The 26,708-nt window shown below is 45.0% G+C and overlaps 7 protein-coding genes across 7 annotated transcripts; 4 read left to right on the top strand and 3 right to left on the bottom strand.

Moving 5' to 3' along the window:
• Positions 1–2,460: 2,460 nt before the first annotated feature.
• hhtA (histone H3) lies at positions 2,461–3,370 on the bottom strand (the record flags this gene model as incomplete). Its single annotated transcript, XM_057256044.1, has 3 exons — positions 2,461–3,012; positions 3,088–3,195; positions 3,346–3,370. 3 exons carry the CDS (start codon positions 3,368–3,370, stop codon positions 2,735–2,737), a joined length of 411 nt encoding a protein of 136 aa, XP_057109906.1. The 3' UTR covers positions 2,461–2,734.
• Positions 3,371–4,051: 681 nt separating this feature from the next.
• Positions 4,052–4,635, top strand: N7479_008349 (histone H4). The gene is made up of 3 exons (XM_057256043.1): positions 4,052–4,107; positions 4,175–4,450; positions 4,510–4,635. The coding sequence occupies exons 1-3, from the start codon at positions 4,098–4,100 to the stop codon at positions 4,533–4,535; spliced, it is 312 nt and encodes a 103-aa protein (XP_057109905.1). The 5' UTR covers positions 4,052–4,097; the 3' UTR covers positions 4,536–4,635.
• Positions 4,636–6,120: 1,485 nt separating this feature from the next.
• On the top strand, positions 6,121–7,114 carry N7479_008348 (uncharacterized protein; the record flags this gene model as incomplete). The annotated part of the gene is made up of 2 exons (XM_057256042.1): positions 6,121–6,281; positions 6,313–7,114. The coding sequence occupies 2 exons, from the start codon at positions 6,121–6,123 to the stop codon at positions 7,112–7,114; spliced, it is 963 nt and encodes a 320-aa protein (XP_057109904.1).
• Positions 7,115–13,122: 6,008 nt separating this feature from the next.
• N7479_008347 (stress-regulated transcription factor RPN4) lies at positions 13,123–15,219 on the top strand (the record flags this gene model as incomplete). Its single annotated transcript, XM_057256041.1, has 2 exons — positions 13,123–15,097; positions 15,158–15,219. 2 exons carry the CDS (start codon positions 13,123–13,125, stop codon positions 15,217–15,219), a joined length of 2,037 nt encoding a protein of 678 aa, XP_057109903.1.
• Positions 15,220–20,109: 4,890 nt separating this feature from the next.
• Positions 20,110–20,793, bottom strand: N7479_008346 (uncharacterized protein; the record flags this gene model as incomplete). Its single annotated transcript, XM_057256040.1, has 1 exon — positions 20,110–20,793. One exon carries the CDS (start codon positions 20,791–20,793, stop codon positions 20,110–20,112), a length of 684 nt encoding a protein of 227 aa, XP_057109902.1.
• Positions 20,794–21,658: 865 nt separating this feature from the next.
• Positions 21,659–22,450, top strand: N7479_008345 (sulfotransferase family protein; the record flags this gene model as incomplete). Its single annotated transcript, XM_057256039.1, has 1 exon — positions 21,659–22,450. One exon carries the CDS (start codon positions 21,659–21,661, stop codon positions 22,448–22,450), a length of 792 nt encoding a protein of 263 aa, XP_057109901.1.
• A 376-nt stretch (positions 22,451–22,826) lies between these two features.
• N7479_008344 (putative integral membrane protein Pth11-like) lies at positions 22,827–24,191 on the bottom strand (the record flags this gene model as incomplete). The annotated part of the gene is made up of 6 exons (XM_057256038.1): positions 22,827–23,295; positions 23,352–23,722; positions 23,777–23,844; positions 23,898–23,934; positions 23,983–24,002; positions 24,056–24,191. 6 exons carry the CDS (start codon positions 24,189–24,191, stop codon positions 22,827–22,829), a joined length of 1,101 nt encoding a protein of 366 aa, XP_057109900.1.
• Positions 24,192–26,708: the final 2,517 nt, after the last annotated feature.

The raw sequence follows: 26,708 nt of genomic DNA, 5'->3' as shown, positions 1-26,708 counted from the left end.
ATCGACCTTTTAGCTACCTAATGTTTCATACTTCAACCTTATGATTCTTAGCACTTTCTATTCTGTTATGCTACCCTGTTCTGTATAGTGGAACTTATTTTTACCTTATTGTACATAATACCTGATACTACATATTATACATATAATACTCAGCTTCATAAGATGTACAATCCATCGGGACCGTGCATAAACACTCAGACCCCGAATTCGGTCGTTCCGTTTCGGACTCGGGACCTTACCGAAGCTTCATTCAGAATCTAAAGTTCTCTAAATCGGGTTCATCTCATAATCTCCGACACACGTACATAAACGGGGGTTTATGATCCTTATGACCGACTAAACTCCATATATGCACACATGATACTACGGAGTACTCCGCTGTAAGACTATGATTATCAATCCTCAATCTCAGGGGTACTTACTTTTTTATGGCGCTTATGTTGTAGTTATGAGTGGAGCTGTTATGTATATGTACGGAGTAATCTTTTTCCAATTCAGCCCCCAGTGCTCGGTCCGCAATAGATACGACTGCCGAAGTCAACGTCAGCATTCGATTATTTGATCAATTCCAAGCTAGGCATCCACGATGTGCTTTATCCCGAGGTTCAGATATAATCAACATCTTAGTCAGACCAGCGAATGCGCATTCCGTTCGTTCTTGATCTAACTTCGCATAGCCCCATCAGACCATCTGGGGCCATTCAAAGACACTCGTGGACTGATATAAACTGTCACCTGGGCAATTTGAGCACGGACTCAAGTAATGTAATCAACCTTGGAATTCGGGATATCTCCCTAGGTCCAGCCCTGGTTCTAATCTCTGATAGTGATTAGTTATGCACATTGGGAAAGAAAAAAAAAAAAGAAAGGGGAAAAAAAAAAAGCCTTAGGCTAGTATAAAAGGCTAGATCTCCGAGATTCGCCCGGCAGTGCCACTCACTAGGAAGAACTAGGAAAAACTACACGGGTGGCTTGCAGGAAAAAAAATGAGCCCAAGGACAACCAAGGAAAGCGAAGCCACCAATACTACGGTCAACATAAGCTAGAATTTTCCAGGAGTCTTGGCATCTTGTTTTTCGCCTCAGGCCACTGCCTGCGTAGCTCTTGGATTGGGATCCACCAAGAGGTACATTTGCGACGAGACTACATACCCTTGATCTTCGTACCCAAAAGGGTTATACGTGTCAAACTATATTGATAGATATCCGTCAGCTTCAACTACTTGGTTCTCTCATCTTAACAATTTTCCAGTTATATTGTTAGTAAGATCACAGAAACAAAACACGCGTTCAAGTCACTACTTAGGTATGTCTCCACTTAAAGCTTGAGACCTCAACTGCCATCTAACGTCTAGTTCAGCCTTACAAGTGCGGTGTAGGAAATATCAAACAGATCACCTGTCCAACAATCCATATACATACGCAGTGTCAGACCGTCAAACCTGCATTGTCGTCCTGGAAACGTGCTGCAGTTGCCTCTATTTCATATCCATATCGAGTTTGATACAAACATCGGAAAGAACTCACCTGATCTACTTACCTTCCAGGGTTTTTCTCCCAAATTTGAGACTTGATCATCTGGTACTATACTAAATGCACGATTCCGATTTATTCGAGAATATCCCCTCGTGATATCAAGACTAATGAGTCATTCTGATATTCTTTCTACCCATAGATGGTCGGGACTCCTCCAGGTGCAGCCCTGCAGATTTTATGAGACGTCATTGTGAGTCAAATCCCAATCCATTTGGGATTTTCCTTTGGAGGTAAGTGCTTGTGTGGCAAATATTTGGGGGGCTGATCAGGGCTTTGCGGTATGGGTATGAACTAGTTTGAACCCCAAGTTCAGGTTGTGTGGTATGTAATTGATTGTTTAGTTGTTCGTTGTTCGTTGTATTGTTGTATTGCAAAACTTGATTGGAAACTTCCAAACCTGGAACTCCCAGTGAATTGTTAGATCAGCATTAAGTCATGGCGAAGGCATGGTTGAGTCTCGGTCGAATTACATTGGACGGTAGGGAAGTCCTGAAGTCCCGGTATGAGGAGAAGGGCCACGTTCTTTTGACTATTTTTTCTAAGTGGTCAAGAGCTGTTTTAATCTTAAGGGTCTGTCTGTTTGTTACTGTCTAATTATAGAAGTATCGTATCACTTACCTCTTTGAGGGGAAGATTCAGGCTGGGATACAATCACTTATGTTGACATAGAAATAATCATGTCAAGAGATAGAATAATAAACAGATTTAATAATTTCCTGTATCATTTTTGGATAGTATCGTTGAGCGTTGGACGAAGGGCGATCTTGCGACCGAGGATTGTCTGACACGAGACCACGAGAACACGAAGAGGATCCAAAACAAAGACAACCCCCTCCCATGGAAAGCCCTAGCCGACCGATACAGGAGAATACGCGTGAGTCACAAAGAATTACGCTTTACTGTTTACGAGAAAGGAAAATAGTGATGAATCATAGAAGACAGCATTGAAGCGTCTTGTCATGAGATGATGCGCGCTAAGGCATCATGTTAAAGGGAAGCCCATAATGTACATGCCCATGACTGATCCATCAATCGATGGTGAGCAGTAGCATCGATAAAAAAGCAAAATTGCGAAGCAACCCGGTGCCGAAACCCATTGATATTTGAAAGCAAACCCATCATGTATCGCCAGTAGTCATGATAAAAAGAAAAAACAAACCCCGTGATCGCCTTTCAGAAAACCAGCTCGAAAGAGAAAATTACGAGCGCTCGCCACGGAGACGGCGGGCCAACTGGATGTCCTTGGACTGGATAGTGACACGCTTGGCGTGGATGGCGCACAGGTTGGTGTCCTCGAAGAGAGAGACGAGGTAGGCCTCAACGGACTCCTGGAGAGCACCGATGGCAGAGGACTGGAAGCGGAGATCGGACTTGAAGTCCTGGGCGATCTCACGGACCAGACGCTGGAAGGGGAGCTTGCGGATCAGGAGCTCAGTGGACTTCTGGTAGCGACGGATCTCACGGAGAGCGACGGTACCTGGAGATGGAATGTTAGAATATGTTTCACAAGTATAGTTTACGGATATCTCGTTTGACATGAGATGAAACTTACCGGGCTTATAACGGTGAGGCTTCTTGACACCTCCGGTAGAGGGGGCGGCCTTGCGAGCGGCCTTGGAAGCGAGCTGCTTACGGGGAGCCTTGCCACCAGTGGACTTACCTATCAGAGACAGTTAGTACAAATGTTTTATTTTGAGATCCCAACGCGTGAACGCGTCACCAAATCCTCTCTTCATGTTGAGGTCTGACTAAGCAGACGTCGACGATGAAGTAGAAAAAGGTGAATAAAATATGATAGATATATACTTACGGGCAGTCTGCTTAGTGCGAGCCATCTTTGATGATAGACTTGATGTAAAAAGTGGTTTTTGTTGATGAAATAGTTGGTTGGTGGAGGATAGATGCAAAAGGGAAGAGAGAGGCGGGTGGGGGAAGAGTATTTGTAGGAAACGGGAGGGGGGGATTGATCTGGAAGGGAGCCACGAATCAGGGGAGATGAGCCGATTTTGCGTAAGATTGGGGACCGCATAGAGTGTAGCCCAGAGACTGATTTGCGGTGAGCTCTCATTGGTCAAGTTGAATCAAAGTGCTGGTACTGCCAACTAAGCGAGCCCTGGACCAATGAGAGTACAGGATCAGGGAGTATAGAATGTCAAACACTTGAATTCTTGATCTTGCACCCAACCCCCTTTGTATGAACAATTAATGCATTCTACTCTATTTACCACCCTTTGGAATGTATAATTGTTCCATTTTTATTATAGATTTACATTGTTGGTGGCAGATTATAGGAGGATCAAAGATGGTCCACGGCAAAGTCGGCGTTCCAACTCTGGGGTCTCCCGGTAGATCAAGGTTGGTCTGTGATCCTGTGCGCTCATTGGTGGACGTCATCCCTAGCGCGTGATTTCCCAATCCTCGCTGATTCTCGTATCATACAAATATCCTCTGACCACTTCTGTTTCCTTTTCCTCTTTTTTCCATCGATTCCATCAATCTCTCAACTACCAACTCTTCATCCCACTTCTAAAACCTCCCTTTTTCTTCTAATCCATATTAAATATGTCTGGCCGTAAGTCACTACCCCACACTGAATCTGCTTCTTCAAGAGAAACGCGTTCTAACGCGTCTCATTTCAGGCGGCAAGGGTGGAAAGGGTCTCGGCAAAGGTGGCGCCAAGCGTCACCGCAAGATTTTGCGTGACAACATTCAGGGAATCACCAAGCCCGCTATTCGTCGTCTCGCACGCCGTGGTGGTGTCAAGCGTATCTCTGCTATGATCTACGAGGAGACCCGTGGTGTCCTCAAGACCTTCCTCGAGGGTGTCATCCGTGACGCTGTTACCTACACTGAGCACGCCAAGCGCAAGACTGTCACTTCTCTTGACGTTGTCTACGCTCTCAAGCGCCAGGGCCGTAAGTTTTCCACGCGTCTTTCCGTTACAAAACGCGTCTCTAACATTTTTTTGCCTCAGGTACCCTCTACGGTTTCGGTGGCTAAATTATTTGTGCTTTTCTTTTCCGGGCTGGTTCACGGTACGATGGGACGTTGGGGTGTTCTCTGATTTATTTTACTACAATCATCATGGGTCTCTGGGTTTTGCTTTTCATAACACTCGATTACCACTATTGCGCGTCCATAGTGTTCGCTTCTGAGCTTTTTTGTATCATAGCAGCCTTTCTACATCACGGCTGGCACCATGGACATGGTGGGATCAAGCACTCAAGTGCGATCCGATACGAATACAATCAAAACTTGAAATATTTTTGACCTTTTGGACTTGAACGTAATATCTTCTTGGGGTGGATGCCTTGGTACCCTAACGCGTTTGTATTCTAACATTTAGGGTTGGGCTTGGTCTTTTTCATATTTGGCAGTTGAGGTCTGCATGGTTTAGAGTTCTTGACGCGTTCTTTTTGCTGCCTGAGGCCTCGTTTTTCATGCTCGGCATCAACCACCATTGATTTTGTAGTTTGATTAGATCTTCGTGTTACTGACGCGTGATCCCTATTTCTCTAAGTGTTTATTGTGTATAGGTGTCTATATATCATACCATATACCAAGCTATCGCAGGTTTTCTTTGGAATTTTATGAGGTACATAGAATATACTCCGTACATAGTGTACACATGTCTAGACCAACTTGATTTTACTTTTTTATATGTTGCATTTAGTTCGTATGCTTGGTGGTCTTCTTGTGTTTGATTATGCCATGGGCTGGTCCACCATGGGTTGGGGTATATAGGTTGTGTAGAGACAACATAACATGTGGTATTCTATACATATATATATCCAACACCACATTGCACTTGATCCCAGGCCAACGTATCGAAATACATAAAACCCACAGAAAAGACACACAGAAAACAACAAGGACACCATCCAAAGTGTATCTGCGCAGATTGGAACCGTACGAACCACACATTGCGGCGTGGTGAGCAAATAGTTGATTTGCTAGGCAAGTTGAAGTTGAACCCCCCAAAACGGCAGTTCAACATTACTTGGCACCATGAAACACGATGAATTTACTACCCACAACCAAGCTAAAAATCCATATATTTCATTAAATATACCAGATATTGATTGGATTACCAGGGTTAAAATAGCTGGATGCCGACACCCATTTGAAATATGGCCGAAGCTCAGTTGGTAAAATAGGACCGAATTGAACACCTAAAGGGGGAGCCCAACTCTACTTGGCACCACGAGTGTATACCGGGGAAGCTGGAACATCGAAAGAAATGAACCCGTTAGCACACCTCCTTAACCATCCACAAATGTACACAAAGATTCAAAGGTAGACAGAAAGAAAAAGAACACAACCAAAGACTTGGTAACTGATTGGCTATACCTGCTGGACTGGAAGGAGGGCTTGACTACTAGGGCCGCAATGCCGGTCATGCAGGCCAAGCAAACATCAACCCACATGACTATTGCTATTCATGGAAGGACATAGAGAAACTCCCATCCCCCTTAAATATCCCTCCTCCCCCCGTCCCCCACCCGGCACCCAGCCATATCAGCTACCCAAACGCAGAAGAAAGTCCGAGCCCCCCGTACCCAAGGCTCACCATTGTATTATCAACATGAAGAAAAAGAAGGTGTCCGCCCGAATAACCAAGCAGCTGGAACAGGCAGCCAAGAAGGAGGAGGAGGAGGAGGAGGAGGAGGAGGAGGTTGTGGAAGATATAAACCCTGCCAACGAACTACTTCATGCTCTAGCAATCTACCAGATGCTTCTGCAGAGGTTGAAAAAAAAACCACTAACGATACAACAGGGTGCGCCTTGATCCGAGATACAGTGACCTGACCATTGAATGCAGAGGGGATGAACACGCTGTGCACAAATGCATAGTCTGCCCGCGATCAGCCTTCCTTGCCAAAGTCTGTGATAGTGGGTTGCAGGCGAGACATCAATGGGGCAGGAACAATATACCACGGGTGTACTGCACGGTAGCTAATTCAATAAAGGAATCATCCACAAACAGGGCCACGCTACAAGAAGAGCCGCGCTTGGTCAAAGGGCTGATTGAGTATTTCTATTACCTGGACTACGAGGTGCAACCTCACTGCCCAGACACAGATGTCTTCATCGGCCTAGACAAGCCAACACCAGACACAGAAACGGACGCGGACGTCGTGAGAGCACCTAGTGAACCGAAAGAAGACCTGGTGGCCACATTTGATCCCCTATCGATTCACATTTCGATGTACTCCCTCGCAGACCGAATGTTCATTGAGGGACTGAAGGTTCTTTCAAAGAAAAAATTTATACAAGAGTTGGACCAACGAGTGAATACGGAGATATTCCCGTATGCCATCACCCAGATTTACAACTCCACACATGCAAGTGACCGAGGTCTGCGAGACATCGCGGTCAAAGCAACTATGGACAATCTTCAGCAGCTGAGAACGGCACCCTATGGGCATGTAGCGAGCACGGCAACCTCGGTTTTCACAGACAGCCTGCTGAAAGAAATCCCACAATTTTGTTATGACTTGGCTGTGGCAATGATGGAAAAGACGGTATCTGACTGGCGATGCTATGGATATAGTAGGAAAAATTGGATAAGCCAGTGATACTAGTTGCGAAGAAAGAAACCGGAATGTTGAAATGAGACTAGTTAGAATTTACAAAGAGATTGGATTATTCTGCACTGCCACGCAAGCAGCCCGTAGATGAGATAGTCGAATCCAAGATGACGAGCATATTATGGAAACGTGCGCATCAAAATATCGATCTCAATACCCCACGCTGACCAGAGTACACTACGACAATCATCCACAGCATAGCCCTCTGCCTACGCCACTATACAGCCCGAAGAAAGCAAGCAAACAAGTAATAAAAGAAGGATGAAATAGGCAAGTCCGAGTGAGACCGGGACAGGGTATCATCCTGGTCACAGCGAGACAACCCACGAGACATTCGAAGATCAACCTGACTGCCTCTCTTGTCGCACAGCGGAAAAAACCATAGAAGATACACACTTGAATCCCGACAGCCCCAATGCCGACTACCATTAAGTTGATATGACCTTGCTGATTTTAAAACTTCCTGCCCTCAATGAAGCTAATAAGACCTAGCCCCATACCATGGGTTCTCAACTTACGAGGCGTCTGTCACCTTACATGGTCGATCGTTGGCGGCTTTCCTCGACAAATAGTCCCTGATCTCCTCCCTCCCCCGAAACGAGTTCTGATAACTGCGACCCAGAAAACGAACTACGCCACATGGTGAGAACATTAGCCAAAAGCGACTCTACAAACAGTCGATGGACAGTGAATCAACACGTGAGCCCTGTTCGGGAACACGTCTACGGATATGGCCTCAGTGTTCAGCAGGGCAAGTGATCAGCGAATAATCTGCATGGGGATACTGAAGACCGAAAATTACGATGATAGGCCCAACCCTGGTCTCAACCGTGCTCAACAAGAGGATGCTGCAGCGTTTACGACTGACTCGACATAATGTCACCGAGCCTCAGCCTGCATGCTGACCCATCTGGCACTGACCCAACCAACAACTTCTGCAAGAGACTTGGATCTCCAAATCTGCAGGTCAAGACAGTCACAAATAAAAACCGTCAGCGGTAGCAGTGATGGATAATGGTGCTCTCTATGTCAACAGGGGCCAGAACCTTGTCTTCCACGTGAAAGGGCTCAAAGACAATGAGACATCAGATGGGCTTGAGAATAAATATGGCTTCCTGAATTACCTGGGTTGTCTCATCATGGCTGATACTAACATAACAGGGTCTGTCTGCTTCGTCACTGGGGAATACCCTCCAGGTCAGTACCAAGAGGACAGAACCGACAAGCGACAACAGTGGATCAATCAAGAGAAATATGTACGTGAATCCATAGACACTGGCCGTTCCATCACAGCTCATAACAGGCAAGCCCGGCTGTAAATTCCACAAGGCGGCAGAAGCACCCGATGACCTCTATGCTTACCGCATGTGCTCTTGATTCTTTTACTCAGATGGATCAAATTTACGAAGGGTACGTAAGTCCTCGACACCGCATGCATGCCACGTCGCGATGCGTCTCTCACCACAATAAAGGACATAAATAGAGAAACCAAATTAAAAATATATATATAGGTGAGAGAAGAAGAAGAGAGGGGAGGAAAAAAAAAACAAAACAAAAAAAAAAAGATAGACATAGCATGTCCTGGTTTCGATCCAGGGTCCTATTGCGAGTTAGTTTGATGTTTAGGTGTGAAATTGTTGGCGGTGAAACGTACCTCCGGGTTATGAGCCCGGCGCTCTTCCCCTGAGCTAACATGCTGAGTTGTTGAAAACGGATGCCATCATTGCCTACATTAGCCACGAGAAATAATGTCGTATACAGCAATACTCCTATTAGTTAGCTCGTTCACAGCCATTTACAATAACCCTAACTCACGAGAACATGCTGCCAGTCGGCCCGAGCTCTTAATTTAGCAGCCGAGTACATATTGTGGAGTTTATGCAGAATGTGTGGATTTGCTAAGGTTGATTTGGTAGAGAAATTTAATTGCCTTGGATAAGTGAAGTTCTATTTGAAGGACCATAATACTACTATCAAATGAAAAGGCAGTTTGTGGTTATCACCTTGAAACGGCTTCTGGAGTCAACAGATACAATAGTCCTAGAGTCGGGCAACTTGTCTATAAAAGCTCTACCTAGACCATTTCCTCTAGAGCTGAAATTTTCTTGTGACTGGACGCCACAATGTTGAGTAATTACCTCCTCTTTCCTGTTCAGGAAATACCTATGTCAAATACCCATGCCCTGCAGCTTGCTGCCTCGTTCTCAAGATGGTATCCTGCAGTTCCAACCTATAGGCTTACTGCGATCTGTGGCATCTATATCTTGTTGTATAATTCTATTGCCCCTGGCTCAGAAGATTTCAATGTAACTAACTACATATCCTTGTGTCACTAACAAATATCCATGGATGGTACAGAAATGACTTTATAACTACATGTAGGTACCTGCATTTTAGCCTTGCTAGTCAAATAGATAGTAGCTGAACTCCATCTATACCAGGGGCTAATTGGCTCGGATATTTCAAGGGTCTGTCTAAAGGGCCACAAGCCATTGACCCGGAGGCTGAATCATGGGGCGCTTGGTCGTTGACTGGCTCCTTTACAATTCTATACGGTACACGGAGTTAGTATCGTATAACAAAAAAAACATAATCATGTACTATCCTATTATCAGAGACTTGTGGCACTCCGGAATGTAGAGATCGATCGAGGCTAACTCCTAAAATTCTAGTATAATACACTTGCACATAGGCAACCAAGTAAAGCATTTGCCATCCCTTGCTGTCATGAATTGCATAGCCACAAGTCTTACCCCAACAGAGCTCCTTGGAGGCTCTTTCCTAAAATTCCCTGACTCAACATAACCAAGCGTATGGTGTACGCGGCTAGCCTCCAAGATCTAAAACAGCCACGTGACAGTTCTCCGGCGTTGCCCAGGAATGAGTCAGAGCAAAATAATTCGAATGACGAATATCAGAATGATTGATAATCATCCATAATGAGAGATGCAAAGCGAGAAAAAAAAAAAAAAAAAACCAACTTCCAAGATTGTCTGAACAAAAAATCTGTAAACAGGCGCAGGGTCCTCCAATGTCGGCGATGGCCGGAGGCCGGTATTCCGGGATGAAAATAGAAAGCTTCCAGAAGAACGAAAACACTCACGCTTTACTGAAAGAAGGACTAGCGGCATGCACAAGCCACCGAAAAATGCTTCTGGAACATACGAGAAATACCGAATACGATTACCTGCAGACTGGTGGCTGCTGCAAGTGCTGTATGGTAACAGGTTGAACCGGCAAGTTGAAGGATGTAACGGCTGTACCGAGATGTGGCTGTGCAACCCTTGCTGCTGCCAATCATTTACATTGAAAAAGTTTTTCACTGTGCATTAGACTGTTACTAAATATGTATGAACCTGCATGAACAATCTCGCCGAGAAACCCGCATAAAGTGCTGACATGTTTTTATTCTTTCGGGATCGCATGCCGGTGAAAATTTTTTCTCCGTGATTCTTCTGAAGCAGGGGCCCTCTGGTAAGGATGTCTCAAATTGAGAAGGTCAATGTACATTATGTGTTGTAAATCAGGATGCCTTCGGTAGGTAGACCATCCTATTAGAATCATTTTAAAAAATTACCAAAGGTGAATAGATCTACACATTCCACAATCTGAGTGGGCCACATAGATCTTAAATATTCCAAGATTATCTGAGGTTTGCCACTTCCCCGGACTAGCCCACGTTTTGGTGTAGCCTCCAAGACAGATAACCTTGAAGGGACCTAAGAAAAAAAGAAAAGGGCCAGACTGTTCGGTAGACACGGCAGACCCCGGACCCGTTTTCGGCGCATGCCTAGTCCGAGAAAATCAGTCCCCGAGAACGTGCCGGATGTACGGAGTATTTGTGCTGCAATTTTCAAATGATATTCTGGTCACATGGCACTTGGATTTTGGATGAATTGTTGCTGCCTTAGTTTCTTAAACAACATTATTTTGAACATCTAAGCTGAAAAGGTCGGGGTTGACCGAAGCGGTTTCCCCCTGATAGAGAATTCTTAGTGTCCATGCATATGCACGGTTGAAAAGGATGACAGCGCTAAGGAAAATTTCAAATGTGACCGTACATGGCATACCACGCTACCCAGTCCTACAACATTCGCGCTAAGAATTTCGCTAATCTCTATAGCCCTGGTAAATATGTACAATATCAATATATCTGTATGTCTCAATTTATACCCAAATCAATATTCCAATTTAATATTTTTGATTTTCTATATTCTCAACCCCTCTTGAGTCAAAATGAGGGGTAACATATGATTCACATGTGATCGAGTCAGATATTTGATCCAGAAAATTAAGGCAATCAGCCCACAGTCTACAGTAATTGAGCATGTGACCATGTAAAAGCCTGGCGAGATTCTTATGTAGCTAGGTTGGGCATTTCCCGCCGAGCCTATGGTAGAGCTAAGTCCTATAGAGCCAAGCGCTTACATTGGAACCAGAGTAAGACATGTAAAATGTAGACACCCAACCTTCGCTAAAAAGACACATATTCTGGTGAGTCAAGATCCGGGGTCAGCTGGTCAGTTTCCCTTACACCCGTGTCCAACTTCGGCTTATCATGCCATTAAATGCATTGGAGATGGTCAGCTGACTATCGCGTTTGTCTGCGACCGGAACCCACCGATTGGCGCGAAGTGGGGAGACAAAGTAGACAATTACTTTCACAGCCACAATTCTCAAGTATTCCCGAGGTCGAGTATTGGAATAGTTAGTATTTTTCAAAAAAAATCAGGAAATGTGATTCTTAGGAATGTTGTTTTTGCAAGGTTTTCCCATGTGTAGAGGAATGCTACACCGTTGGGACGACCCGAACCATTGGGCACCAGCCACATGGTTCTCAATGTGGCTACAAAGAAAGGATAATCAAAAATAATTAATAAATATATTATGCAATAATAACACTCCGTTCAATTGTTCTTCGGCATTCTCATTACTTCTGACTCAAATTAGTAGATTAGGCCGAATTGTTCCATTCCCATTCACTATGGGAAAATGGGGTACTCCATACAAAAATTGAAAAAAAGAAAAACTAAGGTGTGGCTCAGTCCTAAGGGATGTCTCCTCGGCATCTCCACCCCCCATTTTCCTAATTTTGGCCCTGGTCACCCGAGTGCAAATCGGAGCTAGTTCTAGACTATAAAGAAAAATTTTCCTCTTGGTTCTAAGCGATGTGTGCTGTAATCCTTGGCTAAGTCCAAAATTATCCTATCCTATCCTACTTATTAATTACTTACAAAGTAGATCTTTACAATTACCATTCAAAAAAAAACAAAAGCCCAATCACATAGGAGATCACACAGTGATAGAGGTATGGTGGATCCTTGTGGCTTTTTTGTAAGCCACAACTTCAAGAGACCCGGATCAGATCAGTGGGACTCGGTAAAAAAAGAAAAAAGAGAAAACCCCAAAAAGATGTGTGATACGAATGCTACCCGATCTGGACTAGTGTATAAATTAAAAATAATTCATAAAAAATAATAATAATAAACGCCAATAATACCCAAATATACCCAAATATACCAATTATATACCAAATATGGACAATACGGTAATCTTGTTCGGAGAGCCCGAGCTAGTGTGAGGTCATCTAAAGTACACAAGAGTTGGACTTATTAAACTCAACTCGCTCCCTCTTTTAACCTCTTCTCTATTACTCATACCCAAATACTCTCTGACTCTTGAGATCATCAAATGTAAGATTTTCGAACTTTCCGGTCGAGTCATTGTTCAGAACCAAACTCATCTCAACCATAGTCACCTTACCTTCCAGCCCTCTGATATCTTTTCGATCAGCCTCCGAACCTTTCCAGACTCTTCCATACATAAAAGCTTTGAACCAAAGTTTTGAAGAGAGTCCCCTACTGCTTCCCAAGCACGGCCACAATTGATCAGGAAATCTTAATCGGATTTTGTGCCGTCTGGTTCTATAAAAGCTCGCCTTACCCCGGTGGCGAAAACACTACCCACCTTTGACGTCCCAAACCCGTGATAACATAATGCTTATGTACCCACGTAAGGGTCTCATCACCGATTCCTACAGCGCAGAGGACATCATCATACAAGACGACCAGTATCCACCTGACTTTTATCCCGAGAACTCCTTCCACTACTCTCAATCTCGTTTGCAATCACCTTTCCAGTGTCACCCCAGTGTACAACTCTCTCCACTCTCTTCCGCACCTTCCTCGCCTACTTTCTCCTCTCCGACCTTCTCAACTTCTTACCCACAGGCGTCTGACTCTCAGTCTTTCGGGGCTCCTTCGATGACCCCAGCGTCTTCATACAACCCGTCGTACGACATCCAGGGTTCCAGTTCGCCTTCACACTACCTACCTCAATATCCTCAACAATATTATACGCCGATGTTGGTACAGCAGCCTCTCGCCAGCAATCAGGGTTGGGATAGCAACTTGCAGTTGTTAAGCCCTGCGCGCATCCCATACGCCGGTGTGCAAAAGAGATCTTCACCCTCGGCATCCTCGCGCTCAGTTCCCTCAGGGTTGTCAGCCAATAACTACCACCGCCGGTCCAACAGCGCCAACAAGCCACTACCCACCCCGGTGCAAACCCCACTTCAGAACTCATTCCTTGCGACTCCCTTCCAAACTTTCGATCCCTCATCCCAAGATGGTCACAACGCCGAGGCCGAGTCTGCTATGAGGAGGGCGATCATGGACCAGCAGAAGCAGTCACCCCCGCAGCAAATGCAGAACGACTACTCGCTAGCTCCTTCGGTGTCCAGCATGAGCCATAACTCGCCGGTGACCCCGCAGACGACCCTCGACGAACTCGACGACGCATCCAAGTCGATGACCAATGGTGAGAATGGAATTCCTGATGTTGATTGGGGGTTGGACCAGTACTTACGTTTCGACCCACCTTCAGAATACAACGGCGCCAACAGTGCCATGTCAATTGGAGTCCCCAAGCTGAACAGAACCATTTCCGATATCTACCAAGACGAATTATACAACCCCGCTATCATGGCTGCGCCCCAGGTGTCCAAGCCAATGGGACAGAACCACCTCAACCCGCGCAATTTTATGGCCGATCGTCTTCAGGCTGCCAACCAGGGACATTTGTCTGCTCGCTCACAATCGCCTTCCAACAGACGGGATCGATCACCTTTCCGCACCTCTTCCCCATTCGCCGGTGACATGACCAACAACGCTCTTCAGCAACCCCAAATGGCTACCAGCATCCCTATGGGACAGAACACTATGGGTGGTATGAACGGGATGAACGAAATGAACATGAACCAGACCTCCAACACTGGAGATATTAAGACTATGTCACCCAAGGATGCAGTCTTGGATTTCCAAGATAATGATGATAACATGCCTCCTCTGTTTCCCTCCGGTCAGGCTGATTTCAACCTGGGTGATGCGCTTGGTTTACGACGCGACAATGGCCCAATGCGACCGATGGAAGCATTCCCTCAATATACGGCACCCAGCATGGCTCAGCCACAATTCGCATTCTCCGAACCCCAGATGCATCGCTCTCAGAGCAACCTCTTGCAGCAGGGTACCGACTTCCCTTCGCTTCCAGCAGTGGAATCTACCGAGAGCTCGCCCCCAAGCCAGATGAACATGCAGATTACAGAGGACATTCCCCGTCCCGCCAACACATCTTCAGATGCGGGTACCTACACTTGCACCTACCACAACTGCTCCTACCGTTTCGATACTCCCTCCAGACTCCAGCGACACAAGCGCGAGGCACACCGACAAACTACACCGGGCGGTCACCTGGTCGGCCGCGATACCTCGCTCCGCAACTCCCAGGCCGGTCCCCACAAGTGTGAACGCATCAACCCATCTACAGGCAAAGCATGCAATTCTATCTTCTCCCGGCCCTACGATCTCACGCGACATGAGCATACGATCCACACAGCCGGGAAGCAGAAGGTGCGCTGTCACATCTGTAACGAGGATAAGACATTCAGCCGAAACGATGCTCTGACAAGACGTAAGTGTTTTACCTCCTTATTTCCCCCCTGTGATCATACACTAATTACATTAATTACAGATATGCGAGTGGTTCATCCTGAGATCGACTGGCCAGGCAAGCAACGCAGGAGGAGAGACTGAGGGCGCCTTCCACGTCATAATCCACCGGATCGGCATGCCGAAACGTCATAGGTGGACCCACTTGGGCCCCACCAAAAATCCGGGGCTTCGTCATGATGACGTATGAGCTCTATGTATCACTATTCGGACTCCGACTTTGATTATTTTATGTGTACGATTTACGATTCGTTTCTACATCTTTTAGCATTTGTTTCTCTTTTTTTTTTGCTTTTTTCTGTCTAATGGCTTTGGTGGGAAACAAATAGTCTTGGTGTTTGTACATTTCTGTTGTACATGGTGTTGCTGCATTTTTGATCTTAAGTACAGTGTGTCCCCCCTTTGTACTATAGTACATGCCTCCAAAAAAAATGTATATTATCTTTTGGACATGAATATTGGAAATAATGACTTTCTCTTCCATACTTACACTAAATTTGGAAATCCATAGTGAAACACGTCTAAAGGATATCTTGGCTCTTGAAACAATAAACGCTCCGATGGGTACACTTGAATCCCTCGAATCCCTCACATCCATGCACACTTACCCACTCAGGTCAGCCATGCTGACCGTTAAGCGCCGATCTGCAATGCACCATGTATAGCAATATCATAGGTACATATGTACATATGTACAATGTGTACTCCGCACCGGGTGGACTAATTAGAGTTGACAAAAATACCTCTATGCAGCACCGGCAAGGTTATTGTATATTGGGAATTAATTAACATCTTCATGGACGAGTCCCGATTCGTGCTTTGCATATTGCACTCCCGTTACTCCATTCCTACAATCATCCATGTAATTACCCATATCTTGTATAATATTGCATTTGCAAGTATATAGATATGATCCCATAATTACGTAGACACCTCCATCCTTGTTAGCCTTGGAACAAACCCGACTCCATCCCAAACTCCCTAATAAGCAATTTCCAAGGCTAATATATTCCCAGTATCCTGGTACTCGGTACTGGGATTCGGTGGGAATTTGGGTTGGGTTTGGGATGTCGTAATTGTATACATTTCAATAATTCTAGCCATTTCCAGGATTTCTTCCTTGTTTCTATTTTCCAGACCGAATTGCTTATTTGGGTATATGGTTTGTATATTGGGATTGTATCCATGTACCCCCCGGTGTTGTCCCATATTTTCCGATTTTTGGCCGGATACGAATGTGGCTGTTGACTTGTCGTCGTCATCAATACTTAGATCTTATTCGAGATCATTTTAATTATTAACTTTTATTTACTCTTATTTTACTACTATAGACTGTACAAATAAGCCTGTATATTGTGCAATACTTACATTTGTACATTTGTTCAAACTGATAGACAGTGATAGACGTGATATACAGTGGGGTCTACTATGTGGGTCCTAATGGTACTATAATATGTGGAGTGGGAAGTCGGATAGGTGGGACGATCTTAAGGACTTCTTAGTGGTGTGATGATCATGGACCCTGATTATTAGTACTAGTATTAGTATTAGTATTAGTATCAGTATCAGTATTGTGTATTATTTGATGGTGTGATAGATGGGTTGATCGTGGCTTTTTTTTTGATTGGTTTTTCATTTGTATACTTCCCTCCCTTGCGTGGTCGCATCGAGGGAGTCATATGAGATGTACATGTAAAACGTGAGTACGGAGTATTGTGGTCCATAGTACACATATGCACTCACCATTAAACGCCAATTTGGACTGTATACATCCTCCGTACGGAGTATAGTCAGACAATATTACTCTGTAGAGCAAAGCCCCTTATTCATAATATACAGAGCACCAGCCACAGGATACCCCCAATACCAGCCTTGGAAAGTATTATCTTTGTATTATCTCTTCTCAAACTGCCAGCGATCCCAAGGGACTTCAAAGCCACCGCCCCACATTCTGTCTCATGCAAGTGTCTACTCTATGCCTGCATATTCCGGTCGGACGACATAGGCGCCTATAACACGGGCGGCTACAGACAACTATGGAACCATACGGTCTCGGATGAGGTCGGTATGAAGAGACAATCGTTAATATCATTTTTCTTGTATGTAGACGGAAATTATGGAGGCTGGAGCGGCCAGAGGTCTGTTCTAGAGTAGGCGGTAGTAAAACAGCCACTCTCGATAAATGTGGGCGATTTTGATAAAGATTGTTGACTACGAAGAGCGAGGATATCAAAGATATTAAACCTCCTCTCTCAGATGCCATCTTGGATCATAGCTTGCATCCCAGCATTCTTCAATTGACTACGATATTGGCTCTTCTGTCAAGTCCCCTGTGGAGATTATGCCATTTTCGCTCGCCAGTAGATGCCATAGTCTCATACTGTTCTTCGCTGACGCTACCATCACACCGTTCAATGAGGTCCGTGGTTCCAACGACATCAGCACAACTCTGACTCTGGAGTCCCTCGCTCGGATTTGGAACTGACAATCTACTATTCAAGTAACTTTGATAATATCGCTGTTATACCCATCACTTATCACCTTTTTGACAACATCACGGCGGCTAGGCATCACTTTGAAAGGGTCAAAGCTCTCGTTATATTGCATTCCGCAAACCAGAGAAACTACCAAACTGAGGTCAGAGCTGATATTTTCAGGTTTGCTGTTTTACAAACGCTTGGGTTTAATCTCCATGACGGCGACGAGACTATCCTCTAATAGCTCTTAACCTAACCTCACACCCACATGCTTGTGCTCCTTCTGACGAAAACTGGTTCTCCTACCGCTTGGGGGTTTCTATGTACAGTCAAGATAGCCATGGAGGCTTTCATCGTTGAATCGACTGGAGAGTATATTATACTAAAAGTGAATCTGTTCGTGGATATCCTGAAGAGCTATCGACTCTATATCGAGGAACTCATACCACTCAGATCAGAGGACGTGATATCCAACGACTAGCTTGAGGCAAGCAATTTTAACGTGAGTATATACATATGTCAGGATAAGAGCTTAAAAGAGTTTCTGTGAGTAGCCTGCAATTTAGGCGAATTTATTGAATCAAGAACGTGTTGGATTTGATGAAATCCACACTAGTAAAAAAAGAAAGGCCCAAAAAAAAGATAGACATAGCATGTCCTGGTTTCGATCCAGGGTCCTGTTGCGAGTTAGTTTGATGTTGTGTGTGTAAGTGGTTGCGGTGAAACGTACCTCCGGGTTATGAGCCCGGCGCTCTTCCCCTGAGCTAACATGCTGAGTTGTTGAAGCACTCACTCTTTTGGGATATATGACTCTACTAAATTTCTACATGTGAGCATATTGAATAATATAAAAAGGAATACTCTTATCAATGTGTTTAGCTAGGATATATGAGGAGAGAATAAAAAGTCTAGTACATTAATCTACATAAACCAACGGCGATGAAAATTATCTAGTCATCCTGGTAATAAATCACATGACCTCTGCCGTTTGCTGTACATAGTGGCATAACATATAGTTTTCTCAATGAACTTTATATTTCTAGATCTTACTCTTGCGCAGTTCCAGATGTACCCCCTCGATATCCATTCAAATGTTGCTAAAGAATGGTAATCTGTTTACTACAGGGTAATTTTACATATGCGTCCTACTAGCTGACGGCTGTTATTTATATTACTTCAAAGGGATATCTATCATGAACATATTCTCGACAGCGCTTAAAATTCCACCAATCAGCATGTTAGCTCAGGGGAAGAGCGCCGGGCTCATAACCCGGAGGTACGTTTCACCGCAACCACTTTCACACACAACATCAAACTAACTCGCAACAGGACCCTGGATCGAAACCAGGACATGCTATGTCTATCTTTTTTTTTGTTTCTTTAAATTCAAACCTGATATTATAATGTATAAACAGCGGACCTGTGAATTACTGCATCAGGTTATTTTTGCCTTTTTAGGTTTAGCGCACCCAATACGTGGTGAGAGAGCAAGAGAAGAGAGAGCAGCAAATGTCACTGTATTGATACTGCTAAACTGCCCTTCCTGAGGAAAAGAGGAAGAAGAGGGAGAGGAAGCTATTGGTAGCTGCTAGTCCTGGCAAACAGGACCATGTGATCTCAACAATACGCTGTCACATAACCTACCTTCAATGCCCTCCGATATAAAAGACCCGTCTTCGCTGATCTTCCTCCCCATCTCTCACTTTTCCATTCTTCCTACCTCTATCTTGCACTTGCACTCATCGCCGGCTCATTTCTTTCACTCTGGCCCCCACCGACTACTGTACATTTGCTTCCAGCCCACGCACTACCCCTTTCATTTTACCGGAGATACCGCTCGATCCGACGCCGTGGTCGTTCTGACCAGCGTGGGCTGCAATGCGGTCCAGCCGCTCAGAGGCGGAAACACTGGGGTGATCCAGCCATCCACCACATCGCATGATTATGTGTCGATTCTCCATTTTTTCAAATAAGTCTACGAAGCCATCTAGATCGCTTTCTGCTGGTGAGGCATTCCCGTTGAGTGTCTGTTATTCCGCTGACCTCCCTTGTTGCGAAGTCTCCTCAATTGCCCTCCTTGATACTGCATACTCTACTTGATCCGCCCTATCTCGGTCCCCACCTGAGGTTACATTGCACAGTCCTTGGTGTCGCAGATTTACTCTCGGTGGCAAATACCTCGACCTCCAGTCTGTCGTTATCATCGGCCTCTCCAGTGTATTCGCTCCCAATCGGTCAATCTCGACAGTATACCCCGGTGATACGAGCCAATAGCGAAAATACCGCACATTCGCTAGACCCCAGCCGATACAGCGTCGTGAGGTCAATACCTAGCCGGGCTGTAACAAGACCCTACGATAACACAGTCTAGCGAATAGAGGTATAGCTGGTGACCTAGCATAGTGGTTGTGATTGGTTTTGCTACTCATAATTGCCCCACATTTGAAACGATGATCGCCCCAGCTGATCCACTTGGGTGTTTACCCCAAAAAGCGATTCATTCAAAAACAAATTTCTCATCCGCCGATCCAGTCAACCAGATTTGTAGATCTTTGAAAGCGTCAAGATCATTTTTCTCGAGCGAAATATCGATAGCAGGGTTGTGCCAGTGGCGGGTTCTTTTCGTTTCGGTATCGCGCAACGACTCCCCGATATATCGACAGCTATCGAAATCGATAAGAATAAACGTACCATCATCGCCAAGCATAATATTTGCAGGGTTGATATCGTTATGAACAAGTCCGAAAGAATGAAGGTACTTGATAGCGGCCAAAATTCCTTCTAGGCCACTTTTCATATTCGCTTTCACCAGTTCGCGCGCACTTGAAAGGAAAGCGACCTTGCCCAGACGTTGGGGATTGACTGCTTCAAGTAGTGTTGACGTATATCGTCTGAAGCATAGCCCAGAGACTCGACCGCGGGTATCCTTGTAGCCATAGTAGGTTGCGATATTCGGATGGGGGTTCTTGCGGAGAATTTCGCATGTTTCGACTTCGCGAGCGATTTGCTTTTCAAGGTTTCCATCGATATAGGCGAGGAGGCTTGGTGTTTTCACATAGATCGCTGACCAAGCGGGTTTCACTTCTGGGCCCCTGTCCTCGGTTGGAATTTCCTTAAGTTCCTGGAGATCGTCTAGCGTTTTTGGCGAATTGAGTCCATTTTCCGGAATATAAAATGCCATCTTGCCGAACAAAAACCTGGACATAGGAAAATTTCATTTTGCCATCAATCCTTCTAAATGCCTCATTCTTTTGGATAACTTCCATATTTATGAGAGACATGAGTTCCGTGGAGCTGTGCTGGCAAAAGCAGTGGGTGGCCTTGAATGTTTCTATGTTGGAAACCACACGTGACTTTACAGCGAACCTGCTTCCACCTTCGGCGATTTGATTGGCTGTCGACGGCCCTCTTAAAACAGCCCTGAAGTATACAGTCAGTTGTTGCAGTTGTCGCAAAACATTATGGTTTCCGGCATAAACTCATCAAAATTTCGTCGAAATATCGCATCTCTTTCTTATGTCATAGTCTTACCAGTGATATAATCAAACACAAGTCAGTTCATATACTGTCGTGCAGCTTCCTTCTACCTCAGGCCACAAAATATATAGTCTACGAACAACACTTATACACAGGAAATACTTAATCTATGTACTTTCAATATCTATGTACTATGATCTGAGCCCCATACTCCTTATTTGATCACCCGAAAAAACCCCGTTATTGTGCGAATCTAAAAACGCTAACTCATCGCCAACCTGTCGATCATGCTGGAGGTGACCAAAGTGGGGGCGGAAATCACCAAACAGCCGGACCTCGGGGGTATCCTACCTGTCATTTATAACAAACAAAGAAACCTAAAGCCACTCAAATTTTGGTTATATTTTGACCGTATATATAAGCCCCTATCTTCATAAGCCCCGGTATTTTCAAACAGCAAAAGTAGCCAGTGTGTGGGAAAAAGAAAAGAAATAAATAGTGTCGGTCAACCTGAAACCAACCACCAACCAACACAAATCCAACACCAAGAAACACCCTATACAGACAAAATGGGCCAAAAAGCCTCCGTCCCCAAACAGGGCACCCAAATCCAAGTCATTGGCGCCGGGCTACCGCGCACAGGAACTTCATCATTCAGCGAAGCGCTAGAAATCCTCCTAAACGGACCGGTGTACCACTGTGGCACACAAATATCGATAGGCCCACCAACGGAGATAAAAAGCTGGATGCCAATTCTACAGAGCTGGCTCAAACAAGAAAACAGCACAAGCCGGACCAAAATGCTCACCCTCCTACGACACCGATTGGCCGGCTACGTCGCCATCACCGACTCCCCAGGTTCCGAGCTCGTCCCGGAACTCATGGAGCTGTATCCAGACGCCAAGGTCATCTGCACAGTGCGTGATCCTATCTTGTGGGAGACGAGTATGCTCCACGTGCAGAGTTTGACTGGTGTTTGGTTTGCGCGCGCTGTTCTACTCCCGCTGGACGGGATGAGACATTTTATCCCGTATGGGTATTTGCTCGCTGCGCTCTGGGAGAGGCTTTATGGTGGTGTTGCTGGTCAACATGGTCGGGAGACTTATGTGAGTCATGTTGCTTGGTTGAAAAAGGTTGTGCCGGAGGATAGGTTGGTTTTCTTTGATGTTAGGGATGGGTGGGGACCGCTGTGCAAGGCTCTGGGCGTGGAGGCGCCGGTTGATGTGCCGTTTCCCCGTGTCAATGATTCGGAAGCTATCGAGAGGTCTGTAAATTATCATTTCAAGAGGGGCCTTACGCGCTGGGCTTGTATATTCGCTGTGCTTGGTGTTGGGGCGGCGGCTTTTCGCATGTGGAAGTGAAACAGGGATGAGATTGAAGGGATAGGAGGTGGTCATGTGGTTCTCATTTTGGTTTCTGGAGATTGGTATTGTGAATTTGTGGGCTTTTTGGAAGTTTTTGGGGTTATCAAACTTTAGTACATTAGCGACTCGCATGTCTTGGATGATGTTGGTTTATTTCAGAGCTAGGTGGAGGAGCATCGGGAAAAGTCTCATCACGAACAAATCAAATAGATCCATCTATACAGTCATTTACATAGCCATTTAAGCATAATATCTATGACATCTACGTCCCCTGGAATGTAAGAAACCGAAATACATTGTCCAAATATTATAATATTGTAAACAAGAAAAAAATTTCATACACAGCCGCCAACTCATAAGCATAAACCCAATATCATTGACGAGGCCGCTCGAGCGAAGAACTGCAGCTTCTAGAATCATTTCTTTCAAAGGTAGTTTCTATCTCCGTGTGAGCGAAGATCTTGCCATGAGGGATAATGCGCTCCTCGCTGGAGTTGCTAGCTGCGCCAATTTTAGTTCCCATGGTACCATCCTCCTTGCAGTTGATCGTGTCCATAGTGATGCTTTTGGGATCTGTGACCTTGGCGAATCCAGATGGATACCGCGGGGTAGTGTTGTCGCTTGACCAGGCGCCATATTTTTTCCCACTGGTGTATTCGCCGATGCAGTGAGGCAGGAAACGAGAGGCAAGCGCCTTGAATGACGGGATCGAGGCAGCGAGGATGCCGACGTTGGTTTCGATGACCGACCAGTACATGGCACCGCTGATGGCGTAGGTGGAGTCATCTGAGTTAACCATGGTAGGGATGTAGGTGATTCGGATGATCGAAGAGACACAAGCGCTGTAGAAGATATTCCGTTAGTAATTGTCCAGGTGGAAGTACCAGGACACACTTACAAAAGACCAAGACAGAGGGTTATGCCGAGAATGATCTTCTGTTCCCGAGGTATCTGGAGATTAAAGACTACCTTGATGGGCAAGGTAAAAGTCAAGAGATTGGTGATAATGTTTAGGGCAGCGTTGCACAGGTGGAAAAGGTTGATGGTGACGCATTTTCCAGGTCCAATGCCAGTCCAGGCCATGCTAACGGGTCGACATTGAAATGCAGCCACGAGAACGAATGAGATTGCCTGTGCCGCGATAACTCCTATCATAACCCAGGACAGGCGAGTGAGATAGGGATCTCCGAGGCGAGTATAGAAGCATAGGACGGAGGTTTTGATGAATCCGAGTGTTGCAAGATAGAACATTGTGCTTAGCCAGACGGCCTGGGGCGAGGTTAGAAATGCGATGCTGTACAAGTCTAGGATTCACATCCTTACAAAAGAATAGTCGACGATCTCGGTCGGGTCGACGTCCACAATGTGTTTTCCCAGTCCATGTTTGACCGCTAAATAATCTTAATTTCTGCAAAGGGTTATAGGGAGTGAAGCTAGAACATACCGACAAGTATGGCACCAATAAATGACCACGAAAAGACCTATTTTCATTAGTTACAAGTCTGGATTATGTAGTCGACTCTTCTTACACAAGCGCCAATAATGAGGCCTAGAAGATGTTAGTTTAGTGTAGGTAAAATAGTTTAAGCACAACCCGCTTACAGTCATCAATGCCCATTCGACCCGAGATAGCAATGCGCGAAAAAAGACGAAGAGACAAGACAACGAATGTCAAGACAGCAAATGCCACGCATATACCCTCGACCATAGGGCCCCGAGAACCATCGCCAGCAACCATGGCGAGGAATATAAAGGGATCAAACAGTAATAAAAAAGGGAGAGTAAGTTCGTAAATCGATGTAAAGGAACGAATGGGGTTTAATGAATGGCACAGACGGTTGTCGTTTCATATCCATCTAATGGAGATCGGATGATAAAAAAAATTCACTGTAAGTATCAGCGAAAACATGAAAAAAAATGGCCACTGGTACCCCGGCCTGCAATTTATAAAGAGGTTAATCCCATATGCCCCTGGAACTAGTAAAATGACTGTGCACATCAGAGATGCGCATCGTGCATGGTTCTAGTAGCCTCCGAGATCCACTGTATACCGCCCAACAGGCCGTTGAGAAAAAAAAAAAATAAATAAGGTAGGGACTGACAAGCCCTCCACTTTTCAGGGCAAGGCGAGACTGTCCGAACTGTGCATCTCCACCACTTGAGGCATTTGTTGACCTATTCGTGCTAAAATAAGCCTTTTATGGGGAGTGCTCCATTTCCACGTTTTTCAGAGGTAAACAGGAAGAGCCTTAGGGTAGGCTTTCTAGCAATATGATTTGCCACACGGAAATGCTGTCTCCGATTCTCGAAGTGAAACCGTTGGATATATCCAAAACCACTGCCAAGCCAACTGTTGATAGGGGCCTTGGTTCCGGGAATAAGAAAGCATTGCATTTTTAGCACAGACAGGGATGTGATTGGCTCGAACAGGGATCGCTGTCAATCGTGGACCGGTATCGTGGGTCGACATATTCGACGTCTCCGAAACGATCATTGTGAGTTCTTGACTATTGGAAAGTACCAAACCTTGGGAGGTTTGGGCTATTACTCGTAACCAAGAAGTTGAAAAGCAGGGAAAAAATTTAAATAAGACTCGATAGAACGAAAGCAAAAGAGTTCGTGAGTCGGAAGACTCCCCGTAAGACGGAGAGATCTGATTTATCGTTATTTTCATGCTCATTGAAATGTTTGATGGCAATCCTAATATGGTTTAGTCTGAATAAGTTGTACAGAGTACGGAGTACGGAGTACATTGTATGATAACCCTAAATCTAACTGACGCACAGAAGAAGGTAATCTAGGCGACTAAAAAATCTCCAGGGTGCAGTACATTCCTCGGAAGATTTGAAGGCGAATCCTGTCAAATATGAAATAATATCTCGAGGAAAGGGACCTGAACAATCTGCGCATTCCAAGGCGCTGAGATCTTTTGTCCATGCGCTCAATTACTGAATACTTACGGATTACTGAGTAATGAACAATGCTCGTAGACTTGAAGCAATATCTCACCTACATGTGTGCAATAGTTACTACGGAGTATGAACTTTCGATTTACACGGCTCCATTTGCCTCCCAAGTTGTCATGTGAAGCACTTCATTAAGCGAAAGCGAAACTGGCTAGATTGTGGATGATTTGGAAGTGCATGTCATATGTGATATGAGTTATTCTTAACAATGCACATGTACGTACTCCGTAGATTGTAGATAAATTAATTTCTTACACATCGAGCCCCTTTCCGCAAGCCAGAATCAATTTATTATTCCATTCCCCAGACTAGAAGTATACTATTGCTTCGAAGTACAATATAGGTGTTCCAGTAATAGTTGGTCTGTCTCATATAATATACCGATGAGCTAGGGGATTGATAACAGCACCTTTGGATACTCGCTGTCTGCCTTAATTTTAAGGAACCTTCCTAATTTGGTAAAGTTCCTGCCTTGATGCCTGGTTGTTATCTACCGCTCTTTTCACCGTCTTCCAATTGATTTATGTTGTAGGTACCTGCACTTCATATGTAAACTGCTAAGAAAAACAAGTCACTTTTCACTTCATATCTCACTCTGCAAGACTCGTAGCGGTGAAGCTGGAGGACGTGATTGTTGGGGAGGGGGGGAGGGGGTGGCGCCGTTCATAAGAGCAAGCATAATGAATCTGTAAAGTAGTTTGGGGCAGGAGGCCGAAAACGAGCAATTTTTTTTTGACCGAGTTTTATAAAAACAGATGGCAAACAGGAATTAATGAAGTGGCAGAATATGTGTCGGAACTGTTTGTCCGATTAAGAAGGCGGGACTGAAAATTCATGCCAGAATCCAAAGGGCAATTATCAATCCTCTATACTCCGTACAAAAAAAAGAAATCTTTTCTCAACAACTCTACGTGTTTCACATGTTGGAAAAACTTACTTCATCATAATCTATCTCTTCTCTAAGAGCAACCAGCATGGGCAACAAGTAGTGAAAAGACTTAAGATGATATTGTTTCAAAAATTCCCAAGCGTTCCCAGAGGCCCGCTTGAAGAGGTCACGTTGGTAGTTTTCAACCAGCAAAAACACGATCTCGGATGTCTCCTCACTGATCCGTGTAAAGCCCGTGCACTAAGATGGAGAAGAAAAGAAAGAAAAGAGGAAGAGGATCGGGGCCGGGGCCAGGTATTTTATAATTTCCTGTGGCTCGGTGCGACAACGGTGGGCAACACGATCATGATAAGGATAAAGAACGCCGAGAACTGATGGCTACTTGTAAGGTTAATAAGTA

The sequence above is a fragment of the Penicillium vulpinum genome (assembly GCF_028829585.1).
Source record: "Penicillium vulpinum strain IBT 29486 chromosome Unknown utg000003l_segment0_segment0, whole genome shotgun sequence".
NCBI classification, from domain to species: Eukaryota; Fungi; Ascomycota; class Eurotiomycetes; order Eurotiales; family Aspergillaceae; genus Penicillium; species Penicillium vulpinum.
The sequence above is the reverse complement of the archived record's forward strand: the minus strand, read 5'-3'. Positions and strand labels throughout refer to the sequence as shown.